The sequence below is a fragment of the Barbus barbus genome, assembly GCF_936440315.1.
Source record: "Barbus barbus genome assembly, chromosome: 7".
Taxonomy (NCBI): Eukaryota; Metazoa; Chordata; class Actinopteri; order Cypriniformes; family Cyprinidae; genus Barbus; species Barbus barbus.
This window is the reverse complement of record NC_136735.1, coordinates 18,133,979-18,156,744: the sequence shown is the minus strand read 5'-3', so window position 1 is coordinate 18,156,744 and position 22,766 is coordinate 18,133,979. Positions and strand designations below refer to the sequence as shown.

At 37.2% G+C, this 22,766-nt stretch overlaps 1 protein-coding gene across 2 annotated transcripts in view; it reads left to right on the top strand.

Moving 5' to 3' along the window:
* LOC306872211 (neuroligin-4, X-linked-like) overlaps positions 1–19,991 on the top strand; it is a 119,332-nt gene extending 99,341 nt beyond the window's left edge. The window contains exons 5-7 of one of the 2 annotated variants that reach the window (XM_079420697.1): positions 1,339–1,524; positions 5,526–6,315; positions 17,428–19,991. In XM_079420697.1, the coding sequence (XP_079276823.1) occupies positions 1,339–1,524; positions 5,526–6,315; positions 17,428–18,316 (1,865 nt within the window). In that variant the 3' untranslated portion in view covers positions 18,317–19,991. The remainder of the gene's footprint in view (positions 1–1,338; positions 1,525–5,525; positions 6,316–17,427) is intronic. The other variant, XM_079420698.1, reaches the window with a different exon arrangement.
* The last annotated feature ends 2,775 nt before the right edge of the window (positions 19,992–22,766 follow it).

The window sequence follows — 22,766 nt, the reverse complement described above, 5'->3', positions numbered from 1 at the left end:
TACTCGCAGAATTCCTCTGACTTCTTTTCCTTCTTTGTCTTGATGATGTTCTGTATGTGACCATGGCCTAGGGTTATCCAGTTGAGCTACAGTAGTGATGCTGTCCTGGGCTTTGTAATCCCTCTCCCACAGCAAGCCCCTTCTGTGTAGGCATGACCAACTGGATCTGTCCCTCTATCAAAAAGCCACAGTGGCTAGCCCTGCTTCCCTTGCTTCTCATCCTATTTGTCCAGCGCTGTCTGGGACCAGTCCCTAAGCGGGTGTACAAGGAAAGTGCCTTTGCCATAGGCCAGAATCAGAAATCCAAGACCGGGCAAAGGAACAGAATTGACACCCCTGAGGCTTTTCCCGGTCTTGCTAATGGGTTTAAGACAGTCGGCTAATTTGTCAACCTGTTTGTGATTTTGTGCACATTGACAAGCCTGTTAAAGGTTGGCACGCTTACCGTAAGCCGATCGGAGCAATGGGGATTATTTAAAAAGTCTTTTAGGAAATATCTGTTGCTGTATGTTGTCACTTTGATGTAGTGTCTCCTCAATTAAGAAGTGATTTTGTCAAACAATGCTTAAAGACAAATAACCATTTAATGAAAAGGGACTGCCCTCCTTTAGCAATCCAAATGTTAATTTTGATTAGAATCTAGCTTTTATCCACATGGAGACCTCTGCAAAAAGATGCCATCATTTTCATGTCATTTGAGTGCCTTACCCTTAACCCAATGGAAATTACAGGCACCTCTACATTCTACTTTGAATGAATATCTAAATTGCATCAATTAACATGGAAGTAACCTCAGCCTTTTTCCATAAAGACGGTCGAATGACCCTATTAGTGTCTAAAATGCAACCTTGAACTATCCTCTGTGCCTTAACAGCATGTCTCTTGCACCCGAAGTAGTGCCTTTTTGATTCTTTCTTCACAATGATGACTTTAGTGAAAGGGTAGTGGGACAGATTGGGTCCTGAGGTAAATCATGCGAGGGTTTCGAGGGTGTCCATTAGTGCCCTTAACATGAAGTAACCAAGGCATGCCATTAAGTGTTCTTTTTAGAATTCTGTTCTCTCCCTATTCAGATGTCAAGTGCAGCAATTCTTTTGTATACATGTGTTTGTGAGTGGGAGGGAAGATGTGTCAATCAAAAGACAATTAGAATGAAAATAAGTTGTAATAAAATGGCCCACAGATGTCTATGGGAATTAAAAGGGTTATGTGGAAAAAAATAAATAAAATAAATATTGAAAGAATGAATGTTAATGAGCAATGGTTTACTTCAAAGTAATGCCTTTAAAAGCTTTCTGAGGTTTCTTCTAAATTCCTTTTTTGTTTGTGTGTCACTAGGGTTCCTGAGTACAGGTGACCAGGCAGCCAAAGGGAATTATGGGCTGTTGGACCAGATCCAAGCACTCCGGTGGATCAAAGAGAATATCCAGGCTTTCAAAGGCGACCCGAAAAGGGTGACTATATTTGGATCAGGAGCTGGGGCGTCCTGTGTTAGCTTGCTGACCCTGTCACACTATTCAGAAGGTAAAAATAATTTTGTAATAGACAATTAAATATAGTACAGTGTTAGACCATTCTTTTGGAACCAGTTTCTGACCAAAATGGGTAATTATGAGATTAAACGGGAAATTAAGTCACATTGTGATATATGCGAAGTTGCAGTTGTGAAGTCACAATTGTGACATACATTACGATAAGTTCCAATTATGAGATAAAATGTCAATGATGAACAGGAAGTCACAATTGTGAGGTGTAATATAATATAATCGCAATTGAGAGATATCTTTCAATATCTTAGAGAATTAACGTCCCAATTGTTGGTAATAAAGTCACAATTATGAGATATTAAAGGAATACATCACCCAAAAATGAATATTTTGCAATCATTTAAGAAGATATTTTGACGAATTTTGAAGAACCAAACAGTTGTTTGTCCTCATCGACTTCCATAGAAGAGAAAGACATACTGTGGAAGTCAATGGGGACCACTGTGAGTAAATGATGAAAAAAAATTAATTTTGGGTGAACTATCCCTTTAAGACTGTTTTCAACCTGGCTCATTTGGAGCGTGTGTTTTGGAACCTAGTGAATTTGTCCCTTAATTTAATTTAGACATATATGAAAATTACATATGAATTCAGATCTGCACCAAAACAATCATCAAGTGATCTTGGCCTGATTGAAGACAAACTCTAGAAAGATATGCATCTGGAAAGATAGCAATCTGACCCAGCAGATGAAAGAACCAGTATTTTTATGCATGAATTCTGCTGCATGAAGGACAGTGCTGTTGTTTAGCTAGCAGAATGAATCAGTTAACCTGGAGCAAAGATGAGGCAGAATCGGTGGACTAGCACATCACTGCAATTCATAATCAATATGCCCCCTTTTTATCTGAAAATACCATCTAATTGCTCTTTGAGAAGCAGGTGCAGTGAAGCGCTGCTGTCCTGATGTAGCCTTGATTTATGTCCAGAATCATAAATAAATAAAATAAATATAAGTAATGATTAGAAAGAAAGCTGCAAGCCTGCTAAACTGTGGTCCTGCTATGAGACCAGTTACATGGGAATAATGTGACTTGCATTAACAAATGTTGGCTCATTTAGAAATGTTGCCTTGTGAAATCAAACTAAAAAATAAAAATAAATAAATAAAAATAAAAACAAAATTAAAGGGTTATTTCACCCAAAAATGAAAATTAGTCCATGTTTTACTCACCGTGAAGGCATCCTGGGTGTATATGCCTTTCTTCTTTCAGACGAATCCAATCGGAGTTATATTAAAAATTGTCCTGGCTCTTTCAAGCTATATAATGACACGGGTGCGTGTTTTTGTTCAACAGTCCAAAAGTTGTCAAATAAAGTGTGCACATTCATATTAAAAAGTGCATCACACGGCTCCGGGGGGTGAATAAAGGGCTCCTGTAGTAAATCGATGCATTTTTGTAAGAAAAAATAAATAAATATTTAAAACGATATAAACAGTTTTGTTTAACTTCTGCTAACTGTTGTACGCGCGTTCACGAGAGACTTTCTTCTGGCGGATGACGTGGACGCAGCACATGCACATGTGAGTCTTGCGAAAACCAACATTTATTTACAGGCAAAGTTTCCTTACTTTACCAAAGGAAAACAGTCTCCTCACTGGCTTATATCGAAATCCTCTGACATGTTATGCTTCTAATTTGTGACTGGCGTTTTGTTTTGTTCTCTCTCCACCACACTTCCGTGTTCGTCACTTCTTACCAGCGCATGCGTGACATGTACATCCTACGTCATCCACCGGAACGGCTTCTGCCTATGACAAATAGCAGAAGTGAGAAAAAGGTGTTTATATCGTTTTAAATATGGATATTTTTCTTACAAAAATGCATTGATTCACTACAGGAGGCCTTTATCCCTATCCCCAAACCCCCCGGAACCATGTGATATGCGTTTTATGGATGTGCACACTTTATTTGACTACTTTTGACCTGCTGAACAAAATCACCCACCCATGTCATTATAACGCTTGAACTCATTTTTGATATAACTCCGATTGGATTCGTCTAAAAGAAGAAAGTCATATACACCTAGGATGCCTTCAGGGTGAGTGAAACATGGACTAATTTAAATTTTTGGGTGAACTAACCCTTTAATCCCTGTTCTGGAACAAATAGCAAACAATTTTTTTTATTAAATTAAATTAAATTAAATTAAACTAAATTCATGCAAACCATACATACCATACATACATGTCTGAGCATGCCCTAAATTGCAATTATGAGAAATTAAACTGTGATTATGTTTCTCTCTCTCTCACTCTCTCTGATACAAAATCCAGTTTCCAAACCATTATTTATTTACATTTACAAAAAACACACAATCCCCTCTTTTCTCTGTACTGATATATTGAAAGATTTTCTGTGAACCAAAAGCCCTTGGTTTCAGTGTGCCTGGCTGCATGTAATGTTCATTGCAAAACAACCCTACAAGGCATTCATCTGGAACTCAATTGTCCCACTATAAAAATAGATTTTACATTCAATGTCCAGCCTGGCTAGATAGCAGACGAAATCTAGTAATGGATCAAATGTCCTCTGGCTACAGTTACTCTAACACTAACACAACCCCAAATAAGGAAGTGCCATATTTGATCAAAATAACAGGACAAGATGTACAGTTCCCTCCCGGTGTTCTGTCTGAAAGGTCGGCCACGATTTATGAATGAATTACATAATGTAAATTGTAAAATAAGCAGAAGGGCATTTAATTTCACTTGCTACCCCTGCTGTTCTCCTGAGCCCTTGTCTTCAGATGCATGCCAGGCACTCTACAGTGTTTTTTTTTTTTTGCAACAACAACAACAACTATAATAATAATAATAATATCTTTAATTAATGTATGGTTAATTAAATACATTATTTAGGATGTGAAATAATTTTCTGATCTTCTACTTTTTTAGAAGGAAAATGCTGTTATTTCCTGATCTTGTTCTTTTAACATTGTTCAGATCCCACTTGCATTGTGTTCAATGCGCCTGGCAAAGCCATCATGCATCTGGGTTTGATTTGGGCTTCCTTTAACTTAGTTCAAAACATATTATGAGTAATCAGTCTTTGTTTTATGGGAATGGTCTGCTAAATGCATTAGAAAGCTCTTGACATTTGTCTCCACATTTTTGATATTTTAAACTTGAGTGAAGGCTATTTTTCACTCCATGTCAGTGCATCAGAAGCCTCGGCTCAGCCTAGTGAGATCTGTGCCCAGAGGTATTACTATTTTCTAGGACACAATCTGTGTCAGCGTGTTATGGCCACGGCTGGCTGAGCTGACAAAGGTGCAGCATCAATGCATATGCATATTAGTTGGCGTCTATGTCAAGCATTGTCTGATATTACTTACCCATATAGCATTATGCAGTGACAAAGACCCTAGGCTTCATTACAAAGCATTCTTATTCTTCCTGCGCTTTCTTTTTCAAGCCCCTTTTGGTCAGGTCCAAATGAAGTCTTTGATGATACATTGTAATATATAATATGAAATAAACAAGCACCTTGATTTTTGTTTCTTAAATTTCATTATTATTATGCTCATCACTTTCCCTCAGTTCTCACTTTGATTTGTGTTAAATGGACAGACACTAAACAATAATAATAATAATAAATTATGTCATAATTTACTTAATGTCATATTGTTCCAAACCCATAAAACTTCATATTGAATAAAGATATTTTGGTCACACTTAATTTTTAGGTCGAATTCTTGCCATTAACTAACCGTTAACTACAACTTTTGCTTCCATAAACTCTTAATTTGCTGCTTATTAATAGTTAATAAGGTAGCTGTTAAGTTTAGGTATTGGGTAAGATTCGGGATATAGAATATGGTCATGCAGAATATGTGCTTTATAAGTACTAAAAAACTCATTGGTACTTGTGGAAGCTTAAATGTGCTTGCTCAACACACGACAAGCATTAAACAATTAAAAATTTTGGGCAAAATAATCCTTTAATATTACTTAATTAATGTTATTATTTTCAGATTTATTTCAGAAAGCCATCATCCAGAGTGGGACTGCTTTGTCAAGCTGGGCCGTCAACTACCAGCCAGCCAAATACACCCGCATACTAGCTGAGAAGGTGGGCTGCAATATGCTAGATACTATAGATCTGGTGGAATGTCTTCAGAACAAAAACTACAAGGAGCTGATCGAACAGTATGTCACACAGGCCAAGTATCACATTGCTTTTGGTCCAGTTATCGATGGCGACGTCATCCCCGATGACCCCCAAATTCTGATGGAACAGGGAGAGTTTCTTAACTATGACATCATGCTTGGCGTCAATCAGGGTGAGGGTTTTAAATTTGTGGATGGCATCGTGGACAGTGAGGATGGTGTCTCTGCAAACGATTTTGACTTTGCTGTGTCTGATTTTGTGGACCACCTCTATGGTTATCCAGAGGGCAAGGACACACTTCGAGAAACCATCAAGTTTATGTATACCGACTGGGCTGACAAAGAGAACCCGGAGACCAGGCGAAAGACTCTAGTTGCGCTCTTTACTGATCACCAATGGGTGGCGCCAGCAGTAGCTACGGCAGACCTTCATGCTCAATATGGATCTCCTACGTACTTTTATGCTTTCTACCACCACTGTCAGAGCGAAATGAAACCTAGCTGGTCGGATTCAGCACATGGAGACGAGGTGCCTTATGTGTTCGGAATTCCCATGATTGGCCCCACAGATCTCTTTAACTGTAATTTCTCCAAGAACGATGTGATGCTTTCTGCAGTGGTAATGACTTACTGGACGAATTTCGCAAAAACTGGGTAAGTTAAAGGATTTTATTTGCTCTCTTAATTAATCGTGCACAATGGCTTCAGTATCAGATACATGTGAATAGTTATTTGAACACTTCTTCACTTCATTTTATTTATCAGTTTCTTCAACAAGAACAAGAACAAAAAATCCTTAAATATGTCATTTAGAGTTAGAATTATTTGAATACATCTCTTCTGTGATGAGAATAAATAAACATATAAATTTATATATTTATTTAAATATATCTAATATATTTATCTCTCTCTCTCTACACACACGCACACACACACACACACACACACACATATATATATATATATATATATATATATATATATATATATATAGATTGATTGATTGATTGATTGATTTAATGATTGATTGCATATGCATGAATACAAAGAGTAAATTGTCATTGTTATTCTCCCTTTTTTGATCTTGGACAATATTGACCTATTAAGCAGCACTTAAACGTTTCTTTACCTGATCATTTTAGCATGTTTAGCAGATGTCCATTAAGATTTATTAAGAGTCGTACTCTATAAAGAATGGTTGTTTTTAACTCTCTCAGACCACACAATGTGGAACATCACATTCTATTTAGGAAACTTGTCCTAAATGAGTCATGCTTTTGATTAAAGAACCTTCAGTGCCCTTTGTTGTCTCCTCACATTTCACAATTTGAAGATTCAACAATGTCAGTAAGATTATTCTTTTAATGGTATTGAACCAGCTCTTAACTAGCCTCTTGAATTATGGAATTATCTCCATCCTTTTCCCCATACAGCATCACTGCACTCAGGGCAAGCCTAATTCATCCCTAAACTACTTGAAATATAAGTGATTGGGGCCCCCTCATACTTTTAGGGCTCCATTCGCCGTTTACAGGCAGAACAGGCACTGCTGTTTGGCACCACTCCAGGTGATACCTGTGTGTCAGGAGATAGATTGGCAGGCTCATCAGTACCTCACGTCAGGCTGCTCTCCCTCCGCTGGCTAAGTGTTTCTCTCAGCGCTAGTACTTTAAAACAGAGGAGGAAAAACGAAAGCAATTTCTGCAGCACTTGGAGAATGCTCGCTTTGCAAGAGTCACTCCAGCCTCTGTTAAACACTCCAGTGGTGATATCAGCCTCTTGAGTGTTTCCACAAAAAAAAAAAAAAAAAAAAAACAAGGCCGAATAAATAACATGGAGGGAAACATGCAGAATGTAATGTCTCATTTGTAGCCTTCATTTGTTGCCATGGTTGTCAAGCTTAGGTGCTCAGTCTGGAGAGAGCAAGACATGGGTCATTAATGCTATCACTGACGAAAATTAGCATACACTGGTGTTCTGGATGTCAAGTGTCAACAATGGCTTTGTGGATTTTATGGGTCAGGTATATTTTACGTACACATTGTATTATACATCAACAGCAGACTCGAGATAAAAACCTGAAACGGATAGATGGAAATCTTTGGGACTCACTATCATGTTGTTCCAATCTAGTATTACTTTACTTCTTCTGCGAAAAGTCAATGAAGTCCAAAACAACATTGAACCCTATTGACTTTTGTATACAGAGAGAGAGAGAGAGAGAGAGAGAGATGTTCTACAGCAGTGGTTCTCAATCCTGGTCCTTGTGACCCCTCGCCTGCACATTTTGTATGTTTCTCTTATCGCTTCAGAGGTCTGTTCCATTCGACCATAAGTGCCCTGCAAAGTGGACATCACAGGATATTCTGCCATGAATGGTTTGAATGGTGTATATATGTTCCATTAAAGGGGCATTAAAGTATGCAAGATGTGACAACTAGGCAAATCTCATGATTATGGTTAAATAACCCTTCACACTTCTGTAGTAAGTTTTGTATGTGTGATGATGCAGGTGATGGTATAGCGCAAATCTATGTTTTTAAGTGAAGGAAACTTCAGCCGATTTCCTGTGTGCAGGGAGTAGAGAGTGTTATTTAATTATCTTGAGGTTATTATTTCCAGATGAACTTAAAGGGATAGTTCACCCCAAAAATGAAAATTACCCCTTGATTTATTCATCCTCAAGCCATCCTAGGTGTATATGACCTTCTTCTTTCAGACAAATACAATCTGAGTTATATTAAAACATGCCCTGGCTCTCCCAAGCTTTATAAAAGGGAAAGGGAAGGAAGGGAAAGGGAAGTGGTGTGTGGCCAAGTATGGTGACCCATACTCGGAATTTGTGCTCTGCATTTAACCCATCCAAGTGTACACACAGTAGTGAACATACACCCGGAGAAGTGGGCAGCCAATGCTGCGCCCGGGGAGCAGTTGGGGGTTCGGTGCCTTGCTCAAGGGTCTCACCTCAGTCGTAGTATTGAGGGTGGAGAGAGTATTGGTTATTCACTCCCCCCACCTACAGTCCCTGCCGGACCTGAGTCTCAAACCCACGACCTTCAGGTTACAAGTCCAACTCTCTATCCATTAGGTCACGACTGCCCCAGCCATCCATGCATCATAAAAATTGCTCCACACAGCTTTGGGGGGTTAATAAAAGCCTCCTGAAGTGAATCGATGTGTTTGTGTAAGAAAAATATCCATATTTAAAACTTTCTTAACCGTAATCTCTAGCTTCCCTAGCTTGAATTCACGTTCACAAGGGAGTGGGGTTCCAGCGGATGATGTAGGACGTAGACGTAGCATAATTTTCAGTGAGATTATGCTAGTCTCGCTAGAACCAAATTTGGTTTACAGCAAAAGGAAAACAAGTCTCCTCTTGGCTTACATCGAAATCCTCAAGCATTTTTCTTTACAAATCTTCGTTTTATACTTCTAATTTGTGACCAGTGTTTTGTTTTGCTCTCTTCTCTATGCTTCTTCATTCATCACTGCTTTCACCTATGCCCTATATCATCCGCTGGAACACCACACTCTCATGAATGTGCATATGATAGTTAGTAAAAACTAGAGATTATGGTTTAGAACGTTTTAAATATGGATATTTTTTCTTACACAAACGCATCATTTCACTTCAGAAGGCCTTTATTCACCCCCCCAGAGCAATTTTTATGATGGATGGATGCACTTGTTTAGCCTTCAAAATCTCAGCAGCCATTCACTGGCATTAAAAAGCTTGGAAGACCCAGGATATGTTTAATATAACTCAGATTGTATTTGTCTGAAAGCAGAAAGTCATATACACCTAGGCTGGCTTGAGGGTGAATAAATCATGGGGTAATTTTCATTTTTGGATAAACGATCCCTTTAAATCCACTAAAATTCTAAAAACAAAAAAAAAAACACTACATAACCACTGTTTTAGATCAATACAGTTCCAATCAGCATTTATTTAATTTACTATTACATGCATTTAAACTTGTTTACCAAAAAAAAAAAAAAAGAAGAAGAACTTGTCAGCGTGTACAAGGAAAAGGACTGGAGAATCAGAGTGCGATTCAAACACGGAACACTTTAATAAACAACTCAGGAACCAGGAGACAGTGATAGCACACCTAATCATAACGGAGATCGGACCAAGACTAAGGCTGGCCACACACTTGAGCCCGATTTTAAAAGGATAGTTCACCCAAAAATGAAAATTGTGTCATTGTTTACTCACCCTCAAGTAGTTCCAAACCTGTATGAATTTCTTTGTTCTGCCTAACACAAAGGAAGATAATTTGAAGAAAGTTTGTAACCAGGCTGTTTTGGGGCACCATTGACTTCCATAGTAGGAAAGCAACATACTATGGAAGTGAATGGTGCCCCAGAACTGCTCTGTTTCCCGCATTCTTCAGAATATCTTCCTTTGTGTTCTGCAGAACAAAGACATTCACACAGGTTTGGAACTACTTGAGGGTGAGTAAATGACACAATTTTCATTTTTGGGTGAACTGTCCCTTTAAGGCCAATTTGCACCCCCAAATGATCGGGGGGTATGGCCCGATTCGCGGCTCGTCGCAAATTATTTTTTGTCCAAAAATCCTCTATTGTGTGGTGTCATTACGATTATTTATCTGCTCCAGATCGAGACAAAGCGTCGCCGAACTCAAAACATGTTTGATATTTATGACTCTTGATCTGGCTGCCTCTGACGTGATACCCGCAATAGCCAATGAGAGTGAGCAAGCATCACTCACCGGATGTTGCGTGCTTCTATAGCTGAAACCTGGCAGCCACAAACATGCCGTGAAAGCAGAGAACATAACCCATATTATTTTGTATACTTTGTTTTTCACTGTGAAACAGAACATCTGACAAAGTCAATTGTCCTCTATTTGTTTTTCTTCTCTAGTCACGTTTGATCTCGCAAGTGTCCGTGAGATCACGTGTCACTGTGAAATCGGTCCTACAATCTTCAAGTGTGCGGTCTCACAGTCTGCTCAAATTATGTAGTGTGCGCATTCAGAGGATTATAAGGCTAAAATTCGGTTGAATTGTCTTAATGTCTGTAGTCTCCCATGGTTTTAAAATCGGTTAAGATTTCAAAATCGTCTAGTGTGCAGCCATCTTAAGGGAGAACTAAGGACTTATAAACATGAACCAAACAAAGGGAACTAATAAGATAATTAACAAGACACAGGTGAACAGAATGACATAATCAGGCAACACAGGAAAACTAAGTCACATGATAAAGGCAAACTGAAAACAAAATAAGCAGACAATAGGTGTGTTCGACTTGATGTGGCGCTGCGCAGAATAATTAGTGTATGACATCGAAGTACCGAAAGAGCTATTTGAAAGCATAAGGATCCATCTGCTCTCTTATCGCTCTCGCGGTACCTTGATGTCATACACTGATCATTCTGCACAGCACCACTTCAAGTCGAATGCACCTATAGACACTAAAACAGATCACAGAACACACAAGGAACGTCCTTGTATGTTGTGTTGCATAAAAAATGAAAATACAGCACAGTGAGGACTTTATAGATTATATAAAACTGATACAAACATTCACTTCACCAAATAAACCAATTCAACAGCACTAAGAACAGCTCTCTCCTAAAGAGGATGCAAAAAGCCTGTGCTTATGTAAGTCAATGGCTGGGTTGTAGTAACGCTGCTGCTGGGGGATGTTTGAGGGCAGGGATGTATTGGGATCCCTGAAAATTAAACTAACCACTAACGCCGGAGATCGGGAAATACCGGGAAAAATACTTAACATTAAAAAAAATATATCCAACAGGCTGAACCTGAAAAAAGAAGAAAAAACAAACCAGCTTGTTTTAGATTGAAAGTCTATCACTCTCTGGAGGCAGAATACTTCCACTATGTGTTTTAGAGGAATAATAAGATTAGTAACCTGCTTTTGTAATATTACCTTGTCATCCTACGAATTGAATGAGGTGATGTAAACGACTCTTTATATGACACTTCCTGCTTGAATGCTTGCGCAATTTAGTTGTTTATTGTTACTGTGTAACACACCAGTTAGCTTTACAAGCCCTGAAATATTGTCAATATTGTGTATTACATTACAAATGACGATAATGCCTCTACACAGATATTAGTTCCAGGAAGCACAAGAAAATGTGAGGAAATGACTATTCCCAGTTATATTCTGCACACACCATTAAGTGGATCTTTAAGTAAATGCATTTCCGCATCATGGAATCACACCGTTTGCCAAATTCTGGCTGGGAGAGTCAAATCCGTTAATGAAAGTGAAAATCAATATGGATTTGAGCCATTACAGAAGTATACTCACGGACTGAAATGAAGCATAACATTCCCTGATGCTGTCTAAGGATACGGTGGATTTAACCATGGAAAAGGCTTTTGTAATTCAAAAGAAAGTACCAGTGCCTACAGTGTGAACAATCTGAATATAAACCTGTGATGACTGTATACTTCAGGCAATAATTAAATAATATGACCACTGTATTACTGAATATCAGCATGGCTGTGATTCGGCTGTAGACACGAGGCTGTACAGTTTGTAAACTGTTCGGTGTTACTGAGCAACGCACAGACTGGCAGCTTGTCTGGAATGTTGCAAACACAGACAAATGGAGTAATACAAACAGTGAAGCTTCACAGCAGTGCACTAAACTGTTCAGAACTGTTGGTGGACTGGATGTCCAACTGTCCCAACATTTTAAATAGCCTGAATGAAAGAAGATTATACATACAATTACATAAATGCATACGGTTATGCTCCAAACTGTTACATTTGTAAAGTCTTGGAATGAAAGTAACGCAATGTGAGATGTTTTGAAACCCATCGGTCAATTATGGACAAACCATGGGTTATTTTAACATAGCATTTTGAGTTTAATATAACTCACCATAATGGGCTGACTTATTTTAGTTCATTTTTACAGGAATACTCTGTTATTTTTACCTCATACATCAGTTCATATTTCCAGATTTATTTAAATTCAAATCTTGTAATCCTGTACGCAAACACTGTATGCATCTTTTTTTTTGGATGAATACAATTGTAAATGCAACATATAGATAATTTATATATGCATAATTACATTTTTTTTTTATTCATGCATACCCTTAAAATCATTTAATAAATTTTGAAAAACCCTTTTCTATTGAAAAGTGCTGGCTCTCATGCTGGTGTGTTGCTGAAATCTGAGTCAGTGTTGGAATGATGTTTGGAAGAGGAACTGCCAACCTCAAGCTGAAAGATGTCATTCTGAGAACATATTTTAACATCCAAACCAATTAAACTCGGTATTATAACAACAAAAAAAATCAGTTTATTAAGGACAACAGGCATTTCTGATATGTGAAACGGCCAGTACTGACTGACATCTCGGCCCTGTATGTTGTGTTGTGTAAAATAAAATGATTTATCACAGTAAATACTTTGTAGAAATAAAAGATTTCCCATTTTGCTCCATGGTCACTGGTGGTAGAAACCCCTTTCTGAGCAATTAGGAGTGATTAAAAAACAAGTACACCACTTTTCTGCTCTGCTTCCATTTTTCACAGCTCACCAACTGGTCTGGAAAACAGACAACTGATACAAACAGTGAAACTAAATATCAGCACTCTTGGTATCCATTCAAACTAAAGGAACTAGCGAGTTAGAGCCACTCTGCGTCAATTTGAATGATTCAGGCAAATTGCAATATTTAAGTGATATTTATTTATTTATTTATTATTTTTTAAACAAATATTTCAGTGTTTATTAAAAAATCTGTGCACATAATTCCATAGCAATTTACGTTTCATGTTGTCTTTAAAATGCTTTAAAAGTTATTTTTGTCTGTTAATTTTTGTGTGCACAGTTTCAGCTCCCTAGAATGCATCTAACTGTGTGATCATATAAATGATAAAAGCAAAGTGGATGTAATGGGACATATGCTGTACACTGTGCCACTTTAGTGAAGTGCTGCTCTTATCTGAAACACAGAAATTAAGGAGCTGTACGTAGATCCGCTCGGTGGGTAAATAGCTTAGAGTATTGCTTGCATTTCTCAGGTCTGAATTCTCTGAAATAGTCATTAGTATTGGTATTGCTTACAGACACACACACACATATATATATATATATATATATATATATATATATATATATATATATATATATATATATATATAGAGGCATAACCAGAGGTTAAAGCAAACAACTGAAATACCATTGATTCTCTTTCATGTTTGCTTGTAGCTAGATTAGATTGTTGATTCCCTGCCATAAATGCTTGCAGTGGGACGGTGCCCTTTGAGAAAATCATTTGTGGAAAAGAAAAAATAAATTATGTTTTCCACAATAATTTACCTTGCAAGCCATAATAAATAATATAGTCAAAACATGAATCAATTTAACATTTCCCATCAGCTGCCTTCCATTTGATATCAGTAACACATCTCAAATATCACATGAGAGCATTGCCACAGCTTAAAGGAATATTTCACCCAAAAATGAATACCATTTGTCATTGTTTATTCACCCTCACATAATTCCATTTCTATATGATTTTCTTTCTTCCACAGAACACAAAATTATGACTAACTACTAGCTACTTGATTTGCTCTATGCGATTACAATGAACAGCAACTGGCACTTTCAAGCTTAAAAAAGGCCAAAAAGCATCAAAAAGCAGTCGATACGACAGCCCTTATTCACTTTCTAAAAAAATAAATAAAAAAAATCACATAAATATCACTTTTTGTGTTCTATAAATAAAAAAGAGAATCATGCAGGTTTGTAATGACGTGAGGGAAATTATGACAGGATTTCAGTAAACTGTTCCTTTAGGCCTCTACATACTGATGTGCCCCTGAAAATTCTCAAACCAACTTATTAATTTCATCCACTTATTAATTATTCATCCATGCACATTTGAAAGCAACAATTCATTGACTTTAGTAGTGCTTATTTAATATTTTTTTTTTGCTCTTAGTACTGTGAAAAGGGCTCTTGTTCGATTTCACATTTTTCAACACACCTTGAAATTGAATGATAAAACAGCACACCATATCACAACAATGCATATGGCCATATCATGTGATGCCTAGAATTCAGATTCTATATGGGACTCTTTCATTTTCATTTTTCATCTCCTTTTCGTCATGTGATAAAGGTTCATTGACGAAGATATTTAGTCATCATTTTCGTTGACGAAAGCAACACTAGATAGCAGCTATGTAGTTGTATCTATAGCAGCTTAGTATCATGCTTACCACTAAGCATTCTGAAAATAGACAGCTAATGTACATTTATTATTATTACTAGTTTCAAATGGCTCATGCAAAATACTCACATGCATAGCATGTACATGTACAGATGATGATTTCAATCAAACAATCTTTCAAACTATTTCCAAGCTTTGTTCAGCTGCTATATTCATTCAGGTAATTATGGCTCTTGAGGGGTATGTCATTGTGTGAAACTTTCAAGGATGACAGGTTCAATGTTCTGCTGGTCTACTTGGCCTCATTTTAGATTATTATCATATTTAATAACAGCAGAAAATTAATATATATTAAATTATATATTCTAGAAGAAAATAGTCATGGTTAATTCTGACTAAAATAAGACTAAAATGCTCAGACTTTTAGTTGACTGAAACTTGACTAGACTAAAAAGAGTATGAACGTGACTAAAACTAATAAAAACTAAAATAACAGCTTCACACAAAGACTAGACTAAAACTAAAATTAAAACAGGCCGCCAAAAACAACACTACTGCTATCTATGTCTCTACATATGCAATTGTGTGGCTCAGTAAACCAAATTCACATTTAGCCTGATTGACATTGATATTTACTCATTAGAGACTGTGTATAACAACATATTTCAATCTATAGCAGCAATTCATCCGTGACACTAAACCATTTTATTAATATTTAAAGTGATAAGGTAAATGAATAAAGATTCAGTGGCTTTACAACACATTGAATTCCAGTCCAGTTTTGATTAAGTACAGTACATTTAAACATTATGCTCTAGTGATGGACCCCGGTAGAGTCACCATATTCACGCAGAGTGGCACTGTTCTCTAGATCTGCTCTGTCAGACATGCATTCAACCTCACTGCCCGGTCTGTCAGGGTCGGATTAACCATATGGACTCTGGGCATGTGTTCAGGGGCACCATGTCCAGGGTGGGTACATCTACATCCATGAGGACATAAATGGCCTCAAAAATGCTTTCAAATATGCTTAATGGCTGCTTGTCTTTTTTTGGATGATTTTAGGGTTCCTTCAGTTTCAAAATACCATTGTAACACTTGCTTATGCTACACATTTTGGTCACACTTTAATTTATAGGGACCAATTCTCACTATTTACTATTAACTACAACCTTTGCCTCAATAAACTCCTGCTTGCTGCTTATTAAGGTCAAATTTTATTATAAGGTCCAATTATTGCTATTAACAAACCATTAACTACGACTATTGCTTCACTCCTAATTTGCTGCTTATTAATAGTTAGTAAGGTAGTTGTTCAGTTTAGGTATTAGATATGATTAGGGATGTAGAATATGGTCATGCAGAATATGTGCTTTATAAGCACTAATAAACAGCCAATATGTAAATAAAAGGCATGATAATAAGCAACTAATTAATAGTGAGAATTGGTCTCTATACAAAAGTGTTAACATTATTAATAGTTGGTAGTATTTGTTTATTAACTGGTAGGATCTAAAACATTGTCATGCAGAATAAGACATCAATATGTGCTTTATCAGTTCTAATAAACACTGATATGCATGCTAACAAGTTGATGGTGAGAAGTGGTCCTTAAAATAAAGTCTTACCTACATTTCTTGTTAATTTTGTATCTAGTCATTTATTTATATTGTCCCCAAATACATAATGAAGCAAATAACTATAAAAAGGTCAAATTGTCAATTCCAAAGCATGTTTCTCAATATCTTTAAACCACTGCAAATCCTACCTATTTTTCCTTGCTGTCATGCCAAATTATTGTCAAAATATTTGTGCTCTGCAATACTATATAAAAAGCTAGTTGATAAAAAATGACTACTGAGGCCAATTTTTAAACAAACAAATTTGAGCAAAATCTGCGGAGAAGTGAAGCTATTGCTTCAGAAACAAACATTGACAAAGCTAATGCACTCAGAGAGAATTGCCGGCCCGGTTTTTACCACCTCATCTCCATATTTAGAAACCTTTTATGCCCGGGTAGGTTGTCTCCTGCTCCCAGACTGAATAATGTGTAGGAGTGGTAAATTGGCTTTCCGGTTAAAACCTTTATCACCAGGTAGGTTTTTTTTTTTTTTTTTTGTGGCTGGGAAAGCTATAATGACTGTTCAAATACAGAGCAGTTCTGTATTTTTTAGTTCAAGCGTGTCAGTTATGAAATTGTACTGCGCAGATTTTTGTGTGCTATGAAAGACTGATGAAGAGGCATCATATCCCAGAACACTCATCATGGTCATGAATCTTTGTAAACGATCATATGTAGTAGGCATCTCTATGTTATAATATCCTTAGGATCAACAACCTAAGGTTAAGCTATTTATATAGCATATGTGTGTTCATAAACACATACAGTGCACAGAGGTTAAAGCTATTGATGTATGTGGGTTCATGAGCATCTGTGTAGACTCTCTCTGTCTCTTTAATACTGCAATTTTAAATCACGCATTGCATTGCATTTATAAAGCTATTTGCTTCTGAATTGTTAAGCAAATACTGATATTTTTTTTCTTTTTTTTTTTAATTCTCCTATTAGGGATCCCAATCAGCCAGTTCCACAGGACACCAAATTCATCCACACAAAGCCTAACCGCTTCGAGGAAGTTGCTTGGTCTAAATACAACCCCAAAGACCAGCTCTACTTACACATTGGGCTGAAGCCAAGGGTGAGAGATCACTACCGCGCGACTAAGGTTGCCTTCTGGTTAGAGCTGGTTCCTCATCTTCATAACATCAATGAACTCTTTCAATACGTCTCGTCCACGACTAAGATACCTCCTCAGGATACTACGCCGTTCCCGTACACTAAGAGACTAGGAAAAACATGGCCGTCTACCACACGCCATCCTGGTGTTCCTCCCGCCAACACCAAACAAACTACAGACCAGCGTAAAGGCAACGATCTGGGCGATGACTCTGCAGTGGTTATCGAAACAAAGCGAGATTACTCCACTGAGCTCAGCGTGACAATCGCAGTGGGTGCTTCTCTCCTGTTCCTTAACATTCTGGCCTTCGCAGCACTCTACTACAAGAAGGATAAGCGTCGACACGAATCCAACCGACGTGGGCCCAGCCCGCAGCGGAACTCTGCACCAGCTAACGCAGTGGCTAACGCTAATGACATAGCTCATTTGCAGAGCGAGGAGCTGATGTCGTTCCAGATGAAACAGCAGCAGATGGAACACGAGCACCATCATGAGTGCGATTCTCTGCCAGCTCACGATACACTTCGTCTTACCTGCCCAGCCGATTACACACTTACTCTACGACGTTCGCCCGATGACGTCCCTCTCATGACGCCAAGTACCATAACAATGATTCCTAACTCTCTGGCCGGAATGCAGCCCCTGCACAATTTTAACACATTCGGAGGTAATCAGAACAGTACCAACCTGCCCCATGGGCACTCAACCACCAGGGTATAGTTTTGTGCTGTGCACTGAAAGATCAGAACTATAGGATATGGTCTGCTAAGGCATTGGGGGTTAAGGACCTTTGTTTGCCATGGCAAACTATGCTGACTTTGTTCCACTCTGAGACTTATCTTGGTGGATGAGATGTTATTTTCCTATGAACCCTTCTTGCAGAATATATCAAAGTCAAATATGACCTACTTGCGAAAAATGAATGTTACTAAAGTAATATTTTATTTGGAGTCGAGCTTGTTTAGGGCAGGGGACTTTACACCAAAAGACGAGAACTCTTTCTGAAGGACTATTTTGCTTGCGTAGACAACATATACTACATAAACGACACAGAGGTTGACGGATCTGATGAAGCTTTGTATGTGCCATACCATATGTCATATACCAAGAGCAACAATGAGAGCAATGTTATTATACGAGAACTATATTTCAGACGAACACATTAATATTATTTTCTGAGAGTGTTGTCACATACCGAATCTGTGGACTGAACTGAAAAATCCCAGCCTGAAATGTAATTATAACAAAAATTTGTAAAGGTAACAAAATGTAAATACTTGTGAGTCGAATACAAATATTAAAATAATTACAAAAGCTTTTACTGTTGTTTAGTTCAAAATATGACTATTATGAGCTTACGCTTTCGTTAAGGTGCGTGTATATATATATATCAAACATTATCTTTTCTTTTTCTTTTTGAAATTATGTCTGTGCTAAACAGCCTTTACACATGAAAAATAAAGGAGAAGACAATATTCTTATTCCAAAGCCTCAAAATATCAATTCCAGTCATCTGAGTGTTCCTTTGTCCCAATGTTTGACGAATATTGCATGTTTGATTGCTGCTTTACATTTGATTACCCCATACCGTGACCCCATACAGATGTTAAAAAATGAAACATTGCTTCTAATTACATTACAGTGCTGGGTGAAGTTGCCTATTCAAGCTGTTCAGAGTGTAGTTGTAATGTTTTTCTCATTTGTTGGTTTGATGGAGGAAGGTGGGATGGATGTAAATCAGGGCAACTTCTACCCACGTCCAATTTGATTTACCTGCGTAAATCTCTCTATTTTTTACTACTTTTTTTTTTTTTTTTTTATCTGTATAATCACTGCCTTAGCTTCAGTTGTGACCAGCATTGTATAATTAAAAATATCTATAAATAAATAACACAGGCAGTGGATTTGGGTATCAATATTAGTTGGATATGTTTGTAAAGAAGTATATGTTAGATATTTCTATTCGTAACATGCTAGCAATATGTAAAGTATTGTGCCAGGCTTGTGATATTTTGGGTTAAAACGTAAGTGAATGAGTGTAAATACAAATAATTATGATTACTATAAATAAATACAAACAAAGAAAAAAAAATAACCCTGATATTTTTCAGTTCTGCATCCTATAACAAAGACGTTGAAAGCGCAAGAAAGAATTAAAAAATACATGAACAAATGAGTTTATAAAGTTACATTTGTATATTAAATCAGTTCATGATTCATGATAGCCCTTGGATTGTTACCTGTCAGTACAACAAGGGTCAAATGTAGGGTTCTAAATAATAGTTTGTCTTATATTGTTTGCAGTTTTTGCCTTAAGTGATAGATGATATTTCTGGCTGGACACCTGTATAAAAATTTTCTGCTGCATTTTTAATAAAATATCACAGTATTTTCTAAAACCTTGTCTTCAGATTTGTTGAATTGTTGTTGAACTTAAATGGATAAACTGATATGCACCCAGTATGTGATATCAATATGAAGCTGTTTCATTTCTCAGTAATAGCACTTTTTAGCATAGGTAAACATTTTAATCCATTTTAAATGAAAAATACATTTGACTTGCCTTATTATATTTGATAAGCCCATTAAAATAGGCCCCACTCCATTTTGTGCTTAGAATTGTGCTACCAACTTAACTTATTTACCAACCTTAAGGCTACAGCACTTTTTTTCAGTGTCAGTGCCCTGTGCATGTCTTGTTAATTGTAGATTATCTATATTTGAAAATTAGTCCTTTTTATGGTTGTTACAAGATAAACTGATGGCCTCTGTTCTTTGAAAAGTTCATGATAATGTCAAGCAAAGCCAAATCAATTAGATAGCAGTAGGGAGCAGAAATCTCACTCAAGCTCATGCTTGCTTTCTTTGCCTTCCCTCCTAATAATTTCCCTCTTAAGAAGTATAACCTCTGACTATACATTCAAGGAGACATAGGACCTGCATACCAAAAAAATCCTACACAAAACAAAGTCATGTTCTTTAGTCACTGGCTCCTATATCAACCTATGACAGCTGAGAACAAATAAACAAGCAGGGATGCCTGTTATTCAATTTCTCTTGACAAGTGATGTGAACAATATTTCTCATTAACATTCTATGAATAGACAAACAGCTCTGCTGTTCTTGACACCTCTGTCCTTTCAGGTTTTTTTTTTTTTTTTTTTTTTTTGAATAACATGGCTATATGCTTAAATTATTTATTTATTTATTGTCAAGATTAAGATTGAAATTGATCAGCTGTTCTGCAGGTGGTCCTCAAGTATTTCCCTAATGCCGGTTCATCTGTTCATCATTTGCCAGAGCAATCTCTCATTTCCAACTTGCAGTTCCTTTTTTGTTTACCTGCCAACTCAGATTTTGAGATAAGCTAAGAGGGGATGTAGAAAGTTGTGAATTTGTAAAGCCTCCCATTTGCCTTTTTAGGTAGGATTTCTAATCACATGTATTGTGGCTTCAAGTTAATTAAATATGATATTGAAGATTTATGTTTGTAGCATAGTACAAGAAAATAGGATAGTACTACATCAGTGATGATTTCTTTGCATTGCTTGTCAATGTATGGACAATCCCTCTGCATGCCTTTGGAGAGAAGTTCAAGAAGTGAACAGTGCAAATGTTTTTGGTGGTTGTTGCATTAATTTAAAATGTGGAATTCTAAGAGTAAATTATCAACAAAAAGGCAAAGAATTGCCCCAAAGCTCACAAGTTTCTCAACAGGGACTTTTATTTTGTAGAAGAATGTTTAATTTCCTTAAGCCGGGCTCACACTGTGCGATTTTTAATAGTCTTTTGCGATTGTTGCTTGTCACACTGTACGAACATGATCCCCATGTCAGACTGTAGGATCTCAGTTGTCTTAATATCAGACTGTACGACAGTCAAGACGCGATAAAAACGGACGTACTCAAGAAGACTTGTCCGGAGTTTTACGTCATCAATACGTGACCCGCGTTCTCTCGCTATAATGGTAGCTAGCAAACAACAGCAACGTGTAGCGTTAGTTTTATTAATTACATGCCTTGATGTTAAAAAAAAAAAAAAAAAACGAAAAAGACAACGTGTGTGGAGTAAGTCATGGCTGGGCAAAAGAGGACTTTATGGACTTCCAGTTCTACAGAGCAAACTTGAGGTAATTTTGTTATTCGAGTTTAAACATCCTGCCCCTTAATAAATAAACTTAAAGTAAACTTTACTTTGTACATATATTGTTTTTACAAATAAACAAAGTTGAAGTTTGAAGTTGTCGCGCTAATTGCGTCATCAAGTTCAGTGCTCCTATTGGTTCTTGGTTTGACGGTCGTCGTAGGAGATGTCACACTGCAGGAAAGTGTCTGAAATCTTCTGACACTGCCAGAATTTAATCTGAGGAAAAAATTGATTGCAGGGGCCATTAATCGGCTGTCGGTGAACATGTCAAACCAGCGATCTAGACAACCGATTTTAGCCTAGGATTATAGGAATCTTTTAGGATTTTAGGATTTTCAAAATTTGTCTCAGACGACCAAATCGTGGCCAAAATCGCACAGTGTGAGCCGGGCTTTACTCAATGGTTGTATATACCATACACAACCACTCAAATGAGAGGAGAGCCGGGTGTAGAGAGAGGAAATCACTTTCACGGTTTGTATCTAATTGAGCTCTCAAATCAGAGTTTATCAACTCCAGCCATCTAGCCACTGGAACTTCAGAACACTAAATTGAATTCTAAAATGCTCAGTCAAAGCAACTGACTTTGTGATTGGTTACGATAGCTGGTATATATATACAGAGAGAGAGAGAGAGAGACAGAGGGAGAGGGAGAGAGACAGAGAGAGACAGAGAGAGCGAGAGAGACACAGAGAGAGAGAGAGAGAGAGAGAGAGAGAGAGAGAGAGAGAGAGAGAGAGAGAGAGACAGACAGAGAGAGAGAAACTATACATATGGAACTTAAAGGCACAATGCATCAAGTTGAGTCTTGCATGTTCCCCAGGAATCAGCATGGAGTTCATCTAGAGCTGCAATAAATTGCTTTGAAATTCCGCCACTCACTTTCATTGCTGTTATTGATCTTTCCTAAAATGACGTTAGTAAATTAGCTTTTGAGTTAAAACTGAAGTGACAAGAGAAAAACCAAAAGCTTAAATTGTTATTTGCAGTTACTCAAGCGTCCCTATACATTCCATGGGGTATG